This window comes from Lolium perenne, chromosome 6 (genome assembly GCF_019359855.2).
Source record: "Lolium perenne isolate Kyuss_39 chromosome 6, Kyuss_2.0, whole genome shotgun sequence".
Lineage (NCBI taxonomy): Eukaryota > Viridiplantae > Streptophyta > Magnoliopsida > Poales > Poaceae > Lolium > Lolium perenne.
This window is the reverse complement of record NC_067249.2, coordinates 60,926,332-60,946,826: the sequence shown is the minus strand read 5'-3', so window position 1 is coordinate 60,946,826 and position 20,495 is coordinate 60,926,332. Positions and strand designations below refer to the sequence as shown.

The following is a 20,495-nucleotide window of genomic DNA, read 5'->3' as shown; positions in this document are numbered from 1 at the left end:
CCCCTTTTGTAACTATGATGAGGTGGTATATACTAACCCCTCAGGTGATGGTGAACTTGCGGTGTTAGGATGGCAACCACTTTCGTTGTGGTGGTAGGATGACACCATAGTAGTGTAGGATGCACTTGTGATCCACTTTTGCAATGATCATGCATGCCCCTGTTAGTTTATCATTTACTGTCAACATTTGTGTTGCTCTCTAGTTGTGTTGCTATGTTATGACTTGGTACATGGTTTTGATCGATCAAAAACCCTACTTGTTTTTCTTATATCATGCTAGTGGTATATGGTTTTCCTAGGACGGGTTCCAGCAATCTACAGCTCATGGGGGATCTGTCAAGACCAAGTCAGTGGCTACTCCAACAACACCTAGAGAGGGTATGAAACATTGGAGGAGGCACAATAGGAGTACCGAAGCTTCTTGGATGATGAGGCCATGGAAGTTGAGGCCATCGATCAACCAGTGTCGTTAGCATAGCTACCGCCGGAGGCAGTGCATGCTCTACAAGGAGCACCAGAGGTACGTGACAGAAGGGTCAAAGATTACATCGTCGTCTTCCTGGTCGTCGTGATCGCGATGATCTTGTTCTTCTGGATGGTATGTGACCGTATGTAACATGCTATGGCATGATATTCTCACCCAAGTTGAACTATGTTAAGACTATGAAATTGTGATTTGTGCAATCAAACACCTGATTTGTGTTTCGGTGTGTCCAAGTTGGGCTCGAAGCAGGCAACCAAACAATGGAGGCTAGCTTCCCTATCCGGTGCACAAATTTGCATCACGGGCTACCAAACAACATGCCGTTTCTGGCCTGTGGCCCGTCTAAAATGCGCATGGGGTCCTTCTCCCTAGCGCGGTCATGCAAAAAATCGACTTAGGCTACCAAACGGGCTCTTACTCTTCTCGTGAAGATGGATACATAATCAAAATATGAGTCATTCTTCTGAAAGATGGGTAAAACGATCAAACTGAATAGATTCTGCTTAACTCAGATCATATATAGGGGGAATGAATTGTAGTGAGAACCGAGGAGAACATGCCATTTTACTGGGTGATCGGCTTGCACATTGATTGTATTTTTGGGTTTTTACAGCGTTTGGATCACACAACCTAATAAATGTATAGTTAAAAACCATGATTGAGATGTTCACGTCGTTCATTCTGGTATTTTGCAATTGATCGCTTTATATGGTTCATGGAAATTAAGTACTAAATATAGAAAAATAAATAAGGGAAATAAGGAAATGATATTAGATTTCTTATTGCCCAATGCTAGCCATCAGCGGCTATATGGGAGAAATATTAACTGGCTTCACCACCTTCTAATCTAGGAGGAGAAATCTTGGACGTCTTGCGATCACAACAAAAAACTAGAGCGCAACATATTTAATGTGTACGTACCATTGGTAGAAATATGCCTGTGGTGCGTAAAAGTTGCAAAAGAGGTTGTGAAATTTTGGACCCAAAATGGCTTTTTGTTATTGAATTAGCAATTCCCTATTTCTTTAATCACAGTAGTGTAGCAGAAAACAACATATGCAACACACACCAATCTAGTCGCAATAAAACAAAAATAGGCAAACAGCCAGTGCACCTAGGGAGCGCATCTGATCACATTGTAGAAAAATGGCAGTGCTCTACAAATCAGAAGGCAGTCCAACTTATGCACTCAATAACCTTTGTGTTTGTTTGCCCCACATTTTCAACCCAAATTTGGGTTGTGTTTACGGTTACCGCAAACAACGCACGCGTCCTCTTGGAAAATAAACGGGTCCACCTGTCAGTGACCGAGGGAGGTGACGAGATGGAGGGTCCACGTGGCCACATGATATGCTATTTTGTTAGGATGTGATTATTTCTCAGTTGACTGAAAACTAATTTCGTTGTTAACACGAATCATGATATAAATTAAATGGTGTAGAACTTAACTGAGCACGAAGTTGGTTCTGAGCTAGCTGAGAACTAGCAAATCCCATTTTGTTAGGCAGGCCTCATGTGTCGAGCATTGAGCACCTGATGAAATTCTGTGCAAAACGCTGCTAAATGATGATTTTTGGTGTTGATTCGGTAGTTGTAGCAATGGCTTTTGTTGGAGAATATTTTGTTTATTCAGAGTATGATTTTTCGATGCGAAATGCTTGAATTTGAAAATAAAAATAGAGTATTTGTATAAGTTCTGAATCTATTATGTGCTCTATCTATTCTGCTGTGTTCTCCGTGAACTGTTGTCTAACTTGAGTAAACTGTCTATTCTCTACTCTAACTTGAGTAAACTGTCTATTCTCTACTCTGTCCTAACCTAGGCTCGAAATAATCACCGGCTGGACTCTTTGCTTGGCGTTCAGACTAGGCAGGAGAAGCAGTGGCCGTGCGATCGGGAATGGATGGCATCTGAAATGGGCAGGCCAGCCTCTGCCTTGTCTGCGGCAAGTTAGAGAATCCGCGCCGCTCACCATTTCTTGCCGCCGACGACCCCGGGAGGAAGCGATGGTGCCCCCGACGATGCCGCACGGGCTCCCACCGGGCACGCTCAGCTCCGGCATGGACCTCCTCCTCAACTTCCTCTACTCCTACCTGCCGGAACCCCCCGTCCGCACCACCGCCTCCCTCTGCTGCGCCGCCGCCGGCGACAGCGCCGACCGGGTCAGCCGCCTCCCCGACGATCTCCTCCGCCGCGTGGTCTCCCTTCTCCCCGCCAAGGACGGCGCCCGCACCACCGCGCTCTCCTCACGCTGGCGCCACCTCTGGCGCTCCACCCCGCTCGTCCTCGTCGACACCCACCTCCTCCCCGGGGGCGACGGGGAGCGTCGGCCCGCCCACGTTGGCGCCGCCTCGCGCGCCGTCACCAGCGCCGTCTCCGCCGTCCTCGAGTCACATCCTGGGCCCTTCCCCTTCGCGAGCCTCACCTGCAGCTTCATGGTCCACGCCGACGACCGCCTGCTCGCGCGCTGGTTCCTGCTCCTCGCCGCCAAAGGCGTCCACGAGCTCGTCTTCGTCAACCGCCCCTTCCCCATACCAGGCTTGCGCCTCCCTCCCGCAATCTTCAGCTGCGCCTCGCTCCGCCGGCTCTGCATCGGCGCCTGGGTGCTCCCGGACACCACCGCCCTCCCACGCAGCGCGGCCTTCCCCAACCTCCGCCAGCTCTTCCTTAGCTGCGTCGTCATGGAGGCCAACGACCTCGACTTCGTGCTCGCCGTCAGCCCTGCGCTGGAGATCCTCACGGTCACCGGAAGCCTCACCCCGTTGCGTGCTCGTCTCACCAGCCACAGCCTACGGTCCGTGCAGTTCTGCCTGTCCATCATGAACGAGATCGCCGTGGTGGACGCCCCGAGGCTAGAGCGGCTCTTCCTGTGGAAAAATTGGAACGAGCGCCACGGCTTGAGCGATGTTAAGACCACCGTCAAGATCGACCATGTTTCTAAGCTGCGTGTGCTGGGATACCTGGAGCCAGGAGTGCACTTGCTGCAGATCGGCAACACCATCATCGAGGTATATATGTGCATCGCCATGTCCACTCAAATCTCAAATTTTATTCCTTTTCATGATATGGAATGCTTACAGGCCTGCATTAGGTACAAAAAAACATATCCATTTAGAGGGCAGTAGTATAACAGTATGTTACAAAATGAAGAAACAAGAGAGAGTTGTTAGATTGTAGCACCTGAAACACATGACGAGTTGCCTTAATTTGGTTGAGAGGTAGATTGCTCTGATTCATTTGGTTTTAGAATAGTCGAGACCTCTTCTTTCACGTTGGAGCTGGACAATTTGTCATACAGTTTCAGCTGCAACTCACTGAGGTTGCAATACCTATCCTGGATGATCTTCTCTGGAAGATCCGATAAGACTTCATCCTTTGTTCTTCTTAGAAGAAATGGTTCAGTCCCAATAAAAGCTAATGACAGTTTGGTTGCTTACGGGTTAGCAGTCAGAATGGTCTCATATGGTCCTGCCAATCTGATGAACTGACTGTTTCCGAGCTTTTAGTTTCTCGAGTTATTGTTGAGACATCACAGCAATGACAGATGCTGTAGATGCAATACCGCTCACCTAACGGTCCGTGCAGTCGATTGAGTTGGTTGCCCAGTGAACCGTGATGTCTGACAAAAGCCTGAAACTGAACCCATTAGCAGGCTAAATGCAGGTTTATATCAAAGGAAGTTCTGGTTTGCAGTATTTTTTTTCCATATTAGTGAAATGTGCATCATAAATTAAATGCCTGAATGGTATTATCCACTGTTTGAAAATCAAATGAATCTAGGCATACTTTATTTTCACTCTTCAGGCATGCGCTTCTTTACCATGGCTTACCTTCAGGGTTCAACAGACAAGCTGCTCGAAGATGAATATTAGCCTTTGTGGCCCATGTGCAGAGTTGATTTCATTCTTTATATGTTTGTCTCTATAGCATGTTGACTACGTAGACACACAGCACTCCTAAATAGACCGTTTCACTCTTCCATGATATATGAGGGTGTCGAAAAAGAATGTTATCATCGCACTATCCTAACATTACAAATTATTTTCTTTTATTTTATTTTGAATTTGCGTAACTCCAGATGTTCGTTTTCCTGAATGTTATTTAAATTTTTTTGGTTTCTACTCCCTCCGTTTCATAATTCTTATCATGGTTTTAGTTCGACAAGAATTAGGGAAAGGAGGGAGTATTTTTTAAGAATCCAAAATTCTCTAAATTTGTGCTTACTTTTAATAATTCTTTTGGTGCATTGAAGGCTGGATCAAAGGCGAGCACGCACAACACTGTGCCAAGCGTCCAGATGTTGGCTGTGCAATTGCAGTTCGCATTCTGCAGTGAAGTCGAGATGCTTCCTATCTTCCTCAGATGCTTTCCTAACGTTGAGACGTTGGTTGTCGAGGTAACACCCACTCGAATCGCCCTTCTATTGACATTCGGATCATGATCACTATAATGCATAAGATCGCTGCTTCATAATCACCACTATGTGCAGCTGAACTGTTTATTGATTTCAATTGCAGTCTCGGGCACATCGTGAAACGCTTAGCAACCTTAATCTGAAGATCTGGCAGAGAGCAAATCCTATCGAGTGTGTCCAGTCGCACCTCAGGACTCTGGCTTTCCATGAGCTACAAGGGAGGCACAATGAGTTTGATTTCCTCAAGTTCATCGCAGAGAATGCGCGGAAGCTGGAGAGGATGTTCATCGTGATGAAAAGTGAGCTAACCTATGCCGAGAGGCAAGTGGTGTTTGCCGGAGTTGGTGCCCTTTATTCTGCTCATTGGGCTAGTAGGGACTGCACCGTGCAATATACGATCAGTAGCTTGCCTGTTGGAAGTAGTACCTGGAACTTCCCAGCGGGATCAGAGTTGTCTCTTGATGATCCTTTTGAGGCATTCCGTGAAGACTAGGCGCTGCTATGCTGGGTTGGAAGTGTTGTGTCGCAGTATCCTGTCTTGACGCTGATTTCAGGTGTTCGAACTTTGGAATGTGTTCGCTGATGTCTGCTGAACAGGGTTCTACTTCTTGTAGCTGATTTATTCGCTAAATTTATGTAGTACTATATTCCATGGAGAGTCTGCCTTCTGTTGCTACTATCTGAATGCTGACTAATATTCGCAGTTTCATGTGATTTAGGTGATGTTACATTACGAAATTTGTGCAAAGTACCCGGGTCATATTTCTGAAGTATGTCGTATTTTGCTTACTAAATCACCAATATGAGAATCTGCTCCACAATGTTTCTAGATACAAGAAAGTTACAACACACTAGCCAGATTTTTTACACAGTTATGTTGGACAGGCCGTGTTCGTTTTGGACAGCAGGTGACATCAATGTTACTGCAGCTTACAATTCTTGTCAAGATTGATAAATGATCAAACTATGATTCACTCCTCTGAAAGATGGGTAAAATGATCAAACTGATTAGCTTCCACTTAACTCCAGAACAGATCATATCGATTCTTGAGAAATCAAACTAATTTAAGAACCCCCCGAAAATTAGGATTGCAATTTCTAAACCATGTGACACTGGAACCCTTAAATATTATTATAGGGGAAAGAACTGCATGTTTGAGGATAACATGCCATTTTACAGGGTGACTTGGCTTACAGATTTAATGTATTTCTGGATTTTTGTACAGCTTTTGGATTACACAACTGAATGAACGTAGAAATAGAAAAGGAAATTATTTACATGTTCTTTTTCCTATACAGGTTCTAAGTAAGAGCAACTGTGGCAAATCCTCTAAAAGTCCTATCCTCTAGGGAATTTAGAGCATCACTAAACCCTAGAGTCCTCTAAAAGAATTAGGATAGAGGATGAGACAGAGGATCTACTAGTGCATGGGGTGTTTTAGGGATGAGTGATATTTTCTTTGCACCTCACCCTTATTCTAGCAAAAAAAAATCTAGTGCATGGAGTATATAAGATTTCAACAAGAATTTTGTGGTTGGTGACTTTATAGTTCAGAATTTAATTACCACTATATAAGTTTGAGAGAGATGAAGAATAGTAACCAAGGGAGATAAGGAAATGGTTGGATTCTGAAGAAAACTATCCGAGGGAGGTAAGGAAATGACATTGGATTTCTGAAGAAAAATAACAGAGGGAGGTAAGGAGATGACATTGGTTTTCTGCAGATAAAATCAAGTCAAGACAAAGGAAAACTCATGTTGAAGCATGGCTACTTTGATCTTATCCTCAGAAGTTCTTGCGAAAATCCTAAAACAGTTGCTGTAATCCAGGAGTTCACATGCTGCAGATGGGTAACACTATCATCAAGGTATGCACATACCAAATCAACTTATTTATCAGATTGTATTTACCAGGAGCCAGCTCTAGCACGTGCTCCTAGGCACTTTGTGAGAGTGAAAAGTGAGCCATACATTAATAAAGTACTCTACTTTTGTAGTTCACTATTATATATGTTGGCTGTAAATTGGCTATAACTTGACTTATAGCCAACAGCTGGCTATACTATTGGAATTGCTCTAAGGGCATCTCCAGCGGCGCGACGCAAACGGACGCTGAGCGACCGTTTGTATCCACCGTTACCGAAAATGCGTCGTGCACCACCTCCAGCGGCGCGACGCAAAGTGACCGGGCCGTCCGCGGAGACGTAAACCTGGCCCAAATATGCGCCAGGTTTGCGTCTCGGCGGACGCTCGGCGGTCGCGGAAAATGTCCGCTCGGTCCTCGCAAGGGCCCGCCTGGCAGCGGCACAACTGCTTCGTCTTCCGCGGCATTACTTCCGGGCGGCGCGCTGCATCCTTTGCAGGGCCGCGTTAATGGCGTGCCTCGGCTTCCGCGAGCGTGCGCAGCGTCGATGCGTCTTCTCCGCCAGTACTGGCAGCGAGGCGTCGCTTCGGCAGTCTGCGGCCGCGTTAATGGCGATGCCTCGCGTGGCGCGCGGCCGTCGCCTACCTCTGCGCACGTAGTAATGGCGATGCCACGCGTGGCGCGGCCGTCGCCCTGCCTCCGACCTATATATACAGGGGCGCGAGCAACTCATCTCCTCCCCACTAAACCCTAGCCGTCGCTGCCGTAGCGCCGCTTCCTCTCAGCCTCCAGCAGATCCACCATGAGCAGCGCCGGACGCGGCCAGGCTGCTGCGCCTCCACCTCCACCTTCACCTCCCACTCCACCTCCTCCGGCCTCGAGCTCCTCCGAGGAGTTCGACTCTGAAGACAGCACCGACCTCCTCCACCCGGCCAGGGACGCCGCGGCCCTGGCGCTCGCGGCGCAGGAAGCAGAGGAGGAGCTGGCGGGCCACGCGGCGTTGGACGCCGAGCTGGAACAGTGCAGGCTGGCGGCTGCCGCTGCAGCAGAGGACTCCGACTCAGAGATATCTTGGTCCTCCGATGACCCTGATGCGCCGACGTCGGAGGAGAAGGCGGCGGAGCAGAGGGCCCTCGTCGAGTCTTTCGAGACGTTCAAGGACGACGCCGCCAACGCGAGGCTGGAGCAGTGGCTGCAAGAGGACGCGGCGGCGCACCGAGCCATAGCGGCCGCGCGGGAGGCGGCGGAGAAGCAGGCGACGGAGCGACGCAACGACGGTGCCGGCCCGTCAGGAAGCAAGTAGTCTAGGCCTATAGATCTACTTTGTATAGTTTTTATGCGTTTTTATGTACTACTTTGAATGTTTTTACTATGTTGCAATTTAAAAAATGGGTCGTCCCGGTGGGAGCACACCCAGACGCAAACGGACAGACGGACAAAATATGTCCGCGGGGCGACGCAAACGGACGCTCGCGACCACTTTTGGGCACCCGAAATGCGTCGCGCCGCTAGAGATGCCCTAAGGACCGGGTGACTTGTCTGTACCTTGAACGAACAGTCTTTCTTACTCGTGTATGATAGGTCGTGACATTCAAAATGGGTGGTCTATAAATAGTCGAGCAGCAACTAAGGTGACTCAGCAAATACCACTTTCCGAATTTTAGAAAATTGAATGGCAATCATGTGTGAGTTGTGATCGATTTGTGCTCTTTCGGTGCATCGTAGACTGGAAAGGCAAGCACATGCAACCATAGTCTCAAGCGTCCTGATGTTGGCCTTGCACCTGCATTTCGAAGTCCGCAGTAAAGCCAAAATGCTTCCCAGTTCCCTCAGATGCTTCCCTAGCATCGAGACACTGATTGTGGAGGTAAGCCTTTCCAGCCCTCCCTTCATTTGGCATTTAGGTCATCATCACCGTACATTAAATCATATCGCTGCTGTATAATCACCACCAATGCAGCTGAACTGTTTGCCGACTTAAATTGCAGTCTGAAGAAACTCTTGAACCCACTAGCAACCTCACTCTAAGTTCTGGCAGGACACAAGACCTATTGAGTGTGTCAAGTCCCGTGAGCTACAAGGGAATCATAACGAGTTTGGTTTCCTGAAGTTCATCGTGGAGAATGCGCGGAAGCTGGACGATGATGTTCATCGTGATAAAACTGGTGACTGAAATCGTGCCTCCATGTTTCGATACCCAAGATCTTGTTCTGTTGCAGTTCTCTGAAGGTTGGATAGAGTTGTTCTCCTTTTATTCCATGGAGTTCTGTTGGATAGAGTTCTAATTCTACTAGTATGTGTGGCTTTATTTACTGTACTTATATGTAATATGCTCTATTAAGAGTACCAGGCTGCTATCCTGCGGTAGGTCGAATTAGTCATCTCTGAACTGAACTAGTATCTTGCTTACTGCATTACCAACTTGCTCAAAATGTTTCTTGTTGCAACTTCGCAAGCAAGCTACCAGACTAACGTTGAAGGGGGGTGTCTCCAACTTGCTAAAGGGAAACAAACTGTTGCTGCATGGGTGCCTTCCGTAGCAATGCCGCAGTGTGTGAAGTGGCCGCCGGACAGAGATGAGTAATGCCACCACCAGATTGGGTGAAACTGAATCTGAATGTCGACGGGTCGTTCGAGAATGATGACGGTTCAGCTAGGATCTTCTCGTCCCGCCTGCAGTTCCTCCACCGCAGTGACCCGTAGAAGCTGAGTTGCGTGCATACATACATGATAGATGACAAGGTGCACCACCATCTAGGAAGAGAGTACCAAGGTGCACCGCCATTAATCTAAACTGGTTCAAAGTTACTGGTCGGAGGTAACTGATAACGGTGTGTATATGGTGCTCCAAATCTGAATTTAGCATCCTCGAAGTTTTTCGATAAAGGGAATATATTAATATCAATAAGATACCAATTACACCCAACCTCCGCAACAACGCACCACCCTAATAGCACTACGGATGCATACAGCCAAAAAAAGAAAAAGAAAACTAAGAAACAAAAGTCCCGCTACAGTATCTCGGGCCTAACAACAACAATACATCCACTGCCGAGACAACACCTGAATTACAGACTCTCCAAAAAACGACGCCTCCAAGAAGGAAACAGTGCTCAAACACCGTCATCGCCCGATCAAAGATCTTAGGTTTTCACCCTGAGGATAGTCCCCGCTCTCAAAACAATGCCTCCATCAAGACCATTGCCAGACACAACCAGTTAAAGCCAGACCTTAGGTTTTCACTCTGAAAGGTAGAACTCTGCACTTCACCTGTGTTGTCGCCCCCACTTTCATACCGCTGCTGTGAAGCCCGGAACACCAAGCAAGTCTCTCAACAGCGTGGATACTTGAATCTCCCTTAGCTAGTCCTCCCCTCCGGCCTTCATGAAATTCTCTTCTTCCGACTTTCATCATGGATCCATAGTCACTTGATGTCAACACAGAAAAAGAGCTTCGCGCCGCTCCCTCCAGAACCAATCGGTCGGAATAAAAGCATGGGTGCGCACGACCGAATACCTCTGATCCAGCAAACTCCAGGCAAAGCACTGTTACATTCGTCGGCGGAGCCTTCCGGAACTCAACCCACCGGCCAGATCACGAGTCCAGACCTCCGGTAGGTCCTCCTCTTCATGCAAGAGAGGCCCTATGACCGCCGCCTTTATACAGGTCGGACTCCCACGTCGGTGACCATCCCGGGATGGCCAAACCAACCCTCCACCGGTGACACCATCGCCGGCTTCCATGCCCCTCCATCTCACCGCCGGATCGCGGTGATAGATCAAAAGATCCACCACCACCAACCGCATGCCGACCCTCTCCGGCATAGAAGAGAGCCACCTCCGTCGAACCCAAGGCTGCTGCCCAGGTGCCCTCGTGATGCGGAAGAAGCCCGAGATCGCCTCCACGCACCGACGAGAGGCGGGGGGGGGGGGGGGGGGGGGCCATGGCGCAGACCGAGGGTCTGGTCGCCGCCCACCACCAGCCCCTGCCGGTGTGCTATGGGTGGAAGCCTACGGGAGGGGAGGGGGAGGACCGCAGCGCAAGAGCCGCCGCCGCCCATCACCATCCGCGCCGGCCGCCGCCACGTGCGTCGAGGAGGGGACGGAGAGCCCGTCCCCCACGTCGGCGAGGAGAAGCCCCCGCCGCCGCCACGCCCCGAGGGTCTTTGCCCCGGCGGCGCTACCGACGGCGGCGGCAGTTAGGGTTGGGGAGGGGTCGGGAGATAGCTCTGTCTGATTCTTTGTCTAGATCGGTCGTAGAGCCAGCATCCTTGAAGTAAAGTAAGTAATCCATGTATCCAACTTTTGCTCAATATAATATTTTTTGTTGCACCAATCAGTCTCTTTCGAATTATCTTTTTATGGTGTACATAAGATTCACACTGAGTTTATGCATGTAATTCCGACTTTATTTATTTTTACCCACTTGTTGTGGTGAACTTTGAGTGCACGAGATCCTATAAGTTTTCATGTCATATAATTAGTCAATGCAACTTCAGTAGCGAGCGTACCGGGTTACAAAAAAAGTGAGCATGCACTTGGATCCATTGAAGTTAATTCAAACTCAAGTTATTTTTTCTATAATAATGACCATGGAGAAAGTTCCTCAGAGACGTGCCAACAAAGCAAAATATGAGGAGATGTAAATAATGCACACGGCATCTCGAAAGTTGAACGATGTCGCAAGGAATCATGGATAGGCCGATCGATCCACGACGGGCTTTTCTCTTACTGGTATCCTGACGCCCGGGCGATAGATCGACGCCCACGCAGCCAGCCGGCGCCGCCCGCACTTGCTGTCGTGGCCCCGCGAGCTCTTCTCTGGCTGGTACCCTGGCCTCCTCCCAGCACCACCCTGAGGCGACGCGGCGGCGGAAGACGACAACCTGGACAAGGAGGACTGGACGGTCAGCATGATCGATACTACCACTGCCACAACGTGCAGTGCACAACTGCGAGTAGCGATGGGGCAGACAAATAGCTTGGCGTCAGTCCGTTTGCGCGCACACAATGTGTGAGCGCGGATTCCAAAGCCTTAACCAGGTTTTGCTGGTTCTGCTGCCCAAGCGCTCGGATGCTATGACGCTAGATGATTACAAGCCGATAAGTCTAACCTATATCTTTGCTAAACTGGTGGCGAAGACTTCGGCTACTAGGCTGGCTCCTCGGATGGAGTCACTGGTGGATCGCAACCAATGCGCCTTCATCCGCAAAAGGTGCATCCACGACAACTTCATGTTGGTCCAGCAGACAGCTCGTTTCCTGCACAGGGAAAGGAGCCGAGGGTGATGCTGGAGTTGGATATTGCTCGGGCTTTCGACTCGGTATCCTAGGGTTTCCTCATGGAGGTCCTCTAGAAGATAGGGTTTGGCCCGAGGTTCCAAGATCTTGACTCTCTGCTGCTTGCCACGGCCAGTTCTCGGGTGCTGCTCAACGGCGAGCCAGGCCCCCCGATCTGGCATCAGAGGGGACTGAGACAGGGGGACCCCGGCCCTGTCGCCATCGTTGTTTGTCCTAGTGATGAACTCGCTCAACAAGGTCCTCACCAAGGCATCTGAGCAAGGTGTGCTGCGACGGTTGGCGTGGCGAGACCTGGAGACCTCCGTGTCGCTATATGCGGATGATGTGGTGATTTTCTGTCACCCAGACGAGGTAGAGGCCTCCGGCCTACGCACCAACTACGCTAAATGCTCGGTGTCCCCGATTGCCTGTTCGGAGGAGGAAGCTGGGGCTACTGCGGAGCACATGGAGTGCCAGCTAGCGCCTTTTCCGGTGAAGTACCTAGGGACGTGGCGGGCATCTATGATGCTGCAAGCCGGACGTTTGGCGCTGATCCGAGCTATGCTAGCGGCGATCCCGTTGCACCAGCTAACGGCGCTGGTCCTGAACAAGAAGACCCTCAAGCAGATCAACAAGATCCTGCGAGGGTTCCTCTTGGTGGGTCGGGCAGAGGCCAATGGAGGTCACTGCCACGTGAACTGGGCAAGGGTGTGCCGGCCGCTGTATCTAGGCGGGCTGGGGATCCCCGACCTGGCACGGATGGCCATAAGCCTCAGGGTGCGTTGGCTGTGGAGGATGCGCACAGACCCCCTGCGACCGTGGCGCGGGTTGGACATGCAGTTCTCAAAGGCAGCTGGACATCTTTGCGGCCTCCTCCTCGATGACAGTTGGTACGAAGAGTCCGCCCTCTTCTGGGAGGACCGATGGCTGGACGGCAGATCCATCAAGGAGATGGCGCCGGAGGTGTTCCCGTTGGTTCCTAAACGGCGCAGGAAGGTGCGTACGGTGCGTCGGGCACTGGTAGATCGCACATGGATCCCTGACATAGCTGGAGCACCTAGTGCCCTTGCACTATGGCAATATGTGCAACTATGGAGCATACTAAGGGAGGTCCAGCTTACGGAGGATCAGGACACGATGACCTGGCGTTGGATGACGGATGGCCAGTACACCACCCATTCTTGCTATGAGGCCCTCTTTCAGGGGGGGATCACCTCACCATCATGGGAGTTGAACTGGAGATCCTGGGCGCCTCCTAGGGTGAAATTCTTTATCTGGCTGGCCTGTCTTGACAGGTGTTGGACGGGTGAGAGGCTGGTGCGTCGTGGCCTACCACATGCGACCAATCCGAGGAGACTATGACGCACCTACTCAGTGGATTCTCATTCTCCAGGACGGTCTGGTTCGAGGTCCTCTCGTGGATCCGATCCACCTCTGGGCCTCCTTCTTCGGAGGGGGACTTCGCGGAGTGGTGGTCGCAGGTGGTGCGGACCGCTCCTCGCTAGTTGCGCAAAGGCACATCGTCGATAATCATGCTCACGGCGTGGTGGATTTGGAAGCACCGGAATGTTGCGATCTTTGACAACGCACAGCCTTCGGTACCTTCCCCGCTCAACGACATCAAGGCCGAAGCGCAACAATGGGCGAACGCGGGAGCCCGGGGTGTCCGCTAAATCCTCCCTTAGACTATGTCTCCTTCCTTGGGTCGAGTTGTAGTGCGGGGTGTTCGTCCTTTCGTGGACATGTACATATAACCTTCTTTCTATCTATCAATGCATCGAAACGCAAGTCTTTTGCGTTTTCGCGAAAAAGTTTGCAGCTTTGCACGGACAACGGCTGCGCAGAACGACACGAGGGGGTGTGGTCGATGAGGATAGGGCGTACGTTACCATGCTAGAGGTAGCGATGTTGTAGCTTTGCGGCAGCGTAGAAGCCAACAACATGGCCACACATCAGCAATTCAGCAGGTTCCTCCATGTGTGAATCATGTCTGTGTTCATGAAGCTGCCATCGATCCAGCGGCATGCACCGTGTGGTCATGTGCGACTGCCTACCAGTGCTTGCCAATTACTCCCTCCTCGTCTGAAATAATGTGGGTTCTTGTAAGACACGACGAAGAACCGCGCACCAGCCGCGCGCGTGCAGGCAAACCTCATATGATTGTGTATGGGATTGGAGAAGAAAGGTTGTGTTTTTTGAGATGCCATGCACCAAATCTTATAAGCCAAAGATGGAGAATACTCGTATGGGCATGCTTTCAGTTACAGGTGGGGAGATGACTATTCCTCGTATTGTTTCGCAGATGTAGCGGTTAGTGCCATCAGAGAATTTTCATTGGGATGTGAGACAAGTTGGGCATAACGTCTATAAGGTAGTGTTTCCGAGTAAGTCTGAGTTGGAAAGGATGATGGTTTTTGGAACCTTCCATGTGCCCAGTAGCTCTATTGAGTTCAAGTTTGACAGTTGGACTGCGAAGATTGAACCAAATTATTTGTTACTTGAGATTTGGCTGCGTATTTCTGGGTTACCACCAAGAAGGAAAGGTGACTACCTCACTGTTTGGTCTCTTGGCACTCTATTTGGAAAAACCCTGGAACCCTGGAGGTAGACATGAAATATACTAGGCAGCATGGAGTGACTAGGCTACGCATTGGTTGCCTTGATTATACTTGTATTCCTCACAAGCAAAATGTGTTTGTGCATGATGGTTTTTACGATCTCACCTTTGAAGTGGAGCTGCGAGAGCGAGATGAAGTTATGGAGGAGGTTATAGAGAATGGGGATGATGGACATGCTGATGATGATCAGAATGGGAATCATAACTTGGATAACTAAAACCAACCGAGGATGGATCAAAATTCTGGGCATACTGAGGGTCGGAATAGCGATGTTAATATGCAGTCGGGCCCTAATGGTGTGGCTGGCCCTGGAGGTACACATGTGGCGCAGATGGCGCCCGGAGTGTGTTTTTTCCCTACGTTTAAGCTAATGATTGAAAAATCCAAACAGCTATTAAGATCGTATGTACCAACAACGAAACATAATCAGAAGAAGGATGATATAGTAGTCTCAGTGGAGGGTGTAGATGAAGTGCAGGTTCAGATACAAGCTGATGCTACAGTAGACACATGTGTTATGAAGTCTCCGTCCAATGTACTAGTGGCAGACTCGGTGGAGGGTGTTGTTGGACAACGTCCGTCTTTGTGAGAGCAAAGGTGCGAGGTTGGTCGGCAAGGATTGTCTGCCGGTGGTCAGTACAAGGAATCACATGGTAGCTAGGTGACTGTTTCGGAGGTACCAGAGACACCTGTTTCAGATGACACTACAGGGGTGGCATCTTTGATCGGATGTCCAGGAGGGACGACGACCTCGATGGCATCTCCTACACGAGGAAGTTTGGTTCATCAGAGAGGCTCAGTAAAGGGTCAAGTTGCTTCCTCGATGGTCAATCCAACTATGGAGCAGCTGGTGGCGTTTGGTGGGATCGCGGAACCCTCGAGCAATGGTGTTCGAACTAGCGTGCGCATTAGGGCGCAACCGAATGCCGACATGCCCCAGATGGAGCGGGCGGTGCACCTGGCGCAGCGCCGGGATGAGCAACCTATCACAGGTACGAAACACCACATCCCATCCATCTAATGTTCATATGTCTTCTGATCAGATTATTTAAAGCAAATAAACTTGGCATTTCTCTGGGTAATTCTTCTGAACAAGTTCTTAAGTCTGTGCATAGAATTAAATCGTTAGAATCTGATCGTAATGTTACTTCCATGAAAAATAATCTCAATGCTCAATCTCCTAGTGACTCGCTTAGTCTGGTAGTTAGCAGATGTGGTGACCCAGCGTACCACTGCATGGTGTAGTACACAAGTCGTTGACATAACACAAGTGAAACACCGTTCCACTTATATTACATCCCTCAGAGTGGTACAACAGAAACATATGCGAGTCCAAGGTATGTCTATAGAAGGATACACAAACTGTTTACAGAAGATCAACACAGCCTCCTACTTTATAGTGAGGTAAAACTTCAAATAAAGCTCCAGAAGAACGACTCGTAGTCTAACTTATTGCTAACCCTAGCTCTATACATATTTGGCTTGCTATAGAACTCTAGCTACTTAGGTGCTAGGATTAGGGAAATGTTCCCTTCTATTACTAGTCTAAGTTTCCACTCTAGCTGATGCAGAAGTTGGCTCCTTCGGTGCCTTGATCTAAGAAGGGGGTTCAAATGGGACGGAATGAGTACGAGCGTACTAAGCAAGTTCATATTAGGAAATAGGTGTATCATGCACTAGCTACATCCATAGACCAGAAAGTCATAGGCGAATGCAAGTTTTCGTAAACATTTCTTCAAAAGGTTTATTTTATTCTGAAAACTATGCCCGTCAGTCTTCACAAGTTGACCATAATTTCATGGAGTTTCTTTCCTGCTGCGTTCGTAGTTCCCTTTCCAGAACAGGGAGTGACAAGAAACAATTTAATACACTCTGCAGAGGTGCGTTACTTTTCCCATAAGGGAACTTATCCTTGTTGCCAACCGGGCTATAGACTCCGTCCATACTTCCTTGGTGTGAGGTCAGGTATAAGAACCAAGCCAATCACTGCCTTCTCCGCGACCCCACAGATCCACCCTTTTGTAAGTCTGTCCTCCCCTTTATCAATGGAGAGACCGGCCCAGGCATTTGTTCTCCCCTATACCAATAAGGTAGACCGTTCCGAACAATTTATATTCCCTGCCCTATACACCATAGATAGACCAATCCGGACAACCCTTACAATCTTTCATAGACTTTTAATAAGTCTGCCCTCTCCTATATCTAATGGTAGACCGTTACGGACCACCGTCCTCACCTTTACCATAGATAGACCGATCCAGGCAACCCTTATCACTAGTCCGTTGACATGCGAGAGGGAAAATATACAGTTGACTTCCCCAAAGCCATTATAGATCTTATGGTTAACGCGATATGTACGACGCTAGAATCACTGGACGGCATTGGTACTTAGTCCTAGATGAGTAGTAACCTTGCAATGGAACCTCCACCAATCAACACATACCATGGTTCCATTATCCACCACATAGTCATATTCATAATTGTAAAATAATATTTTGTTTCAATGCAAGAGTGATAAGTATAGTACTTTGCATATAATTTGATAAAAATAATCAAATGACGTGAGCAAGCGATGTACTTGCCTTTCTTGACTGCAAGATTATGCCGGCAAAAGCTTCGATACGTGATAACTTCAAATTCTGAAATACCATCATCGTCCGGTAAGGACAATCTTTAAAGAACTGGCAAAGATGCTATAACGCATAATATGAGATGCAATCGTCCCGAGCGTAACCTAACCTTGATGATTTAGGATGTATGAGTTGTACAGATTTCTTTAGAGTGTGTTGCACTTTTAGGATGGTTCTCAAACAAGGTTCTTATTAGGGTTGGTGATATTATAGCATAAACAAGTGATATAATGCATCATAACAACCATACACACAAAGGACTAGTGGGTGCATAACAAGACAAGAGTAGTTGTCAGTTTTAAGTTCTACAAGACATGGTTGATGATTACTTGTATTATACTTCAAAAGAATAACTTTTGAAGAACATACTGATTAAGAAATAATAAGTATTTCAAATAAGAACTATGACTTCTATGGGTTGATTAACATTTGTACTTCAAAAGAATAACTTTTGAAGAACAGGTTTCATAAAGAACAAGAATTACTACAAGTAGGAGCTAAGTGCTTATAGGGTTTTACTATTGGATTCATTTAGTTCTCTAATAGGTACTAGTTGGTTTTAAAGTTGGATAGGTCTATATGCAGCAAGTATTGGCATGTTTGTTACTAGGGTTGATTATAGGTATCCTATCAAATGATGGTTATCGAAGTGGTGCTATGAGTTAGGATTTACTCTAGCTTCCTATTTGTTTCACTAAGTAATCACTAATGGTTTCCAAGCTATGTGGCTTAAGATTCCTTCAGTAGGTTTTAGCTGAATATGAGCATGTTATGTGAATTACTATACAAGGTTGGTATAATCGTGAATCACAATGGTTCTTCTAAATTATGATGGTTAAGGTTGATTTCAATGGTGTGGTATGTAGAAGTGATGATCAATGGTGCTAATCTGATTAACAAGCTAGGGTTTTCTCTTAAGTGACACTAGTGGATCATATAAGTTTTAATCAAAAATAGGAACATGAAATGATGACCTCATGTGAAGTGATTTTATCTTAGTGGATCATGAGCATGCATTCATTGGTTACTTATCAAGGTTCTACATGTAAAGTGAAATTCACATGATCACATGTGCTAAACCGCTAGGGTTTTAGAGGTGAATCTAATTTGGAGATGTTCACATAAAGTATTGGAATCCAGGTTTTTACTTATATTAGAATTAGGTTTCCAAGTTGTGGTACAATTCTTAAAATAAGAATTTAATAACTTTTAAATATAAATAATAATGAATTTAACATTATATTATTTTTAAAAGACTTAATGAAATATGATAAATATTATTAGGGTGTAGGTTTTTTTTAATTAATAGTTGAAGTAATGGCCAATTAGGATTTTCATATGAGTAAACATCTTACTATTATATTGCACTTGGGGATGGTGTGCACTTTAACATCAAACATTCGACAAATCTCAGCCGTCAATCATCTCAAAATCCTCATCATATCACGTCCACCGTCAAACACAGATACCGAGTAGATACATAAGGAAACACACACACAAAAGGAAATACACTTGAAGACATCAATCAAGGAAATTGGTAAACTACGTCAATCAAGGAAATCACATCATTTTTCCCAGTAATCTTACTATTATACTCCCTCCGTTCCTTTCTATAATGCCTATAGATTTTTGGCATTTGTTTCAGAATATAAGGTTGTAGCTTGGCTCTTTTTCAACTACCCCCTCTACATGCGTGAAAAAAATCCACACAAAAAGGAAACAATTAATTGAGATTCCTAATGCATGACCCCAACGATTCCTTAGATTTAGGAAGCAATATTTTTATTTCCTTAATATAACCTGGTTGCACATATATGGAGAGTCAACCAAAGATATTTGTGGGATTTGTTATGTTAATTTAGAAAGTTATCGATTTCCCTCATTTTACTCTGATCTCAAATCGTTAATCTAGGGGGTCTTGTGTAAAGAACACTCTTGTGCTAATTTCCGTGCCAAAAAACTATAGGCACTATAGAATGAAACGGAGGGAGTATTGCACTTGGGGATGGTGTGCACTTTAACATCAAACATTCGACAAATCTCAGCCGTCAATCATCTCAAAATCCTCATCATATCACGTCCACCGTCAAACACAGATACCGAGTAGATACATAAGGAAACACACACAAAAGGAAATACACTTGAAGACATCAATCAAGGAAATTGGTAAACTACGTCAATCAAGGAAATCACATCATTTTTCCCAGTAATGTCTTGGTTATTGCCAAAATGATATTGAACTTGTCAGTAACGCTCTGAAAGGGACGTGCCATGAGCTGATAGCTGTTATGAAACGTAATGTCATGTTGAGAAGATTTTACTCTTTGCACTGGTAGGAAATTTTAAATCACGTGGTAAAAGTTTGTTGCGCATGGACCAGGTTACTTTTGGACACTATCCGCTGTTTGGAATCTACATATGTTAAGCAATTAGGAATTAATGGCTATCATATATAACAATATTTATTTTTCTTATTTGAAGTAACCAAAACATTACTTATAGAAATTTACTTAATTAAAAAAATAGAGATTTTCTTGTTTAGAGTAATATCGTTCATTTAATTACAGAAATTAGAAATTTTCTTGTTTCTAGCGCAGGATCTCCTCCCTTTTTTGCACAAGTATTTGTTAGGCAAATGATGATTTTGTGATTTATTTTCTGATTTGACCTATTTTGTACCTTTTTTATTAGAGAAACGCATGCTGTAAAAGGAAATATTGGATTCTCAACCTATTGTGACGGAAAGCATGATATCTCTCCCTTCCATGTTTACTCTAATACAGTTTCATATATGGTCCGCCTATAAAGCTAGGCCACCACAATAACAATACATGCCACCTCCCCAACTCATTACAGTCAACAGTTTCACAGCAGGTCAAGAAGAAGTTCTCCCGGACAGGTATTGTAAATTCTTGATTGAAGTTGAGATGTCTTACTATGTGAATTCTAAAACGATGGCTTGATTTGTGTAAATCAGTCGTATGAGTATAATACATGTTATCTAAACAACTGATATTATCAGTTATATATAAATTAGGATTTGCAACTTCAAATTACATTACTTAGATCCATGGAGCAGTACATACAATTGGCCAGCTGCACAGACAACACTTCATTAGGCACCTAGCCGTATACAAAACTACGGAAGTAGAACAATGGACCGGTCATGAATTAGGCTTGTATCTTCAGTACTTGCTGCATGAAT

General features: G+C 46.7%; 1 protein-coding gene across 1 annotated transcript; it reads left to right on the top strand.

The window, feature by feature from the left end:
- The first annotated feature begins 2,402 nt into the window (after positions 1-2,402).
- On the top strand, positions 2,403-5,669 carry LOC127310516 (F-box/LRR-repeat protein 13). Its single transcript, XM_051341185.2, has 3 exons — positions 2,403-3,493; positions 4,738-4,881; positions 5,003-5,669. Exons 1-3 carry the CDS (start codon positions 2,492-2,494, stop codon positions 5,390-5,392), a joined length of 1,536 nt encoding a protein of 511 aa, XP_051197145.2. The 5' UTR covers positions 2,403-2,491; the 3' UTR covers positions 5,393-5,669.
- Positions 5,670-20,495: the final 14,826 nt, after the last annotated feature.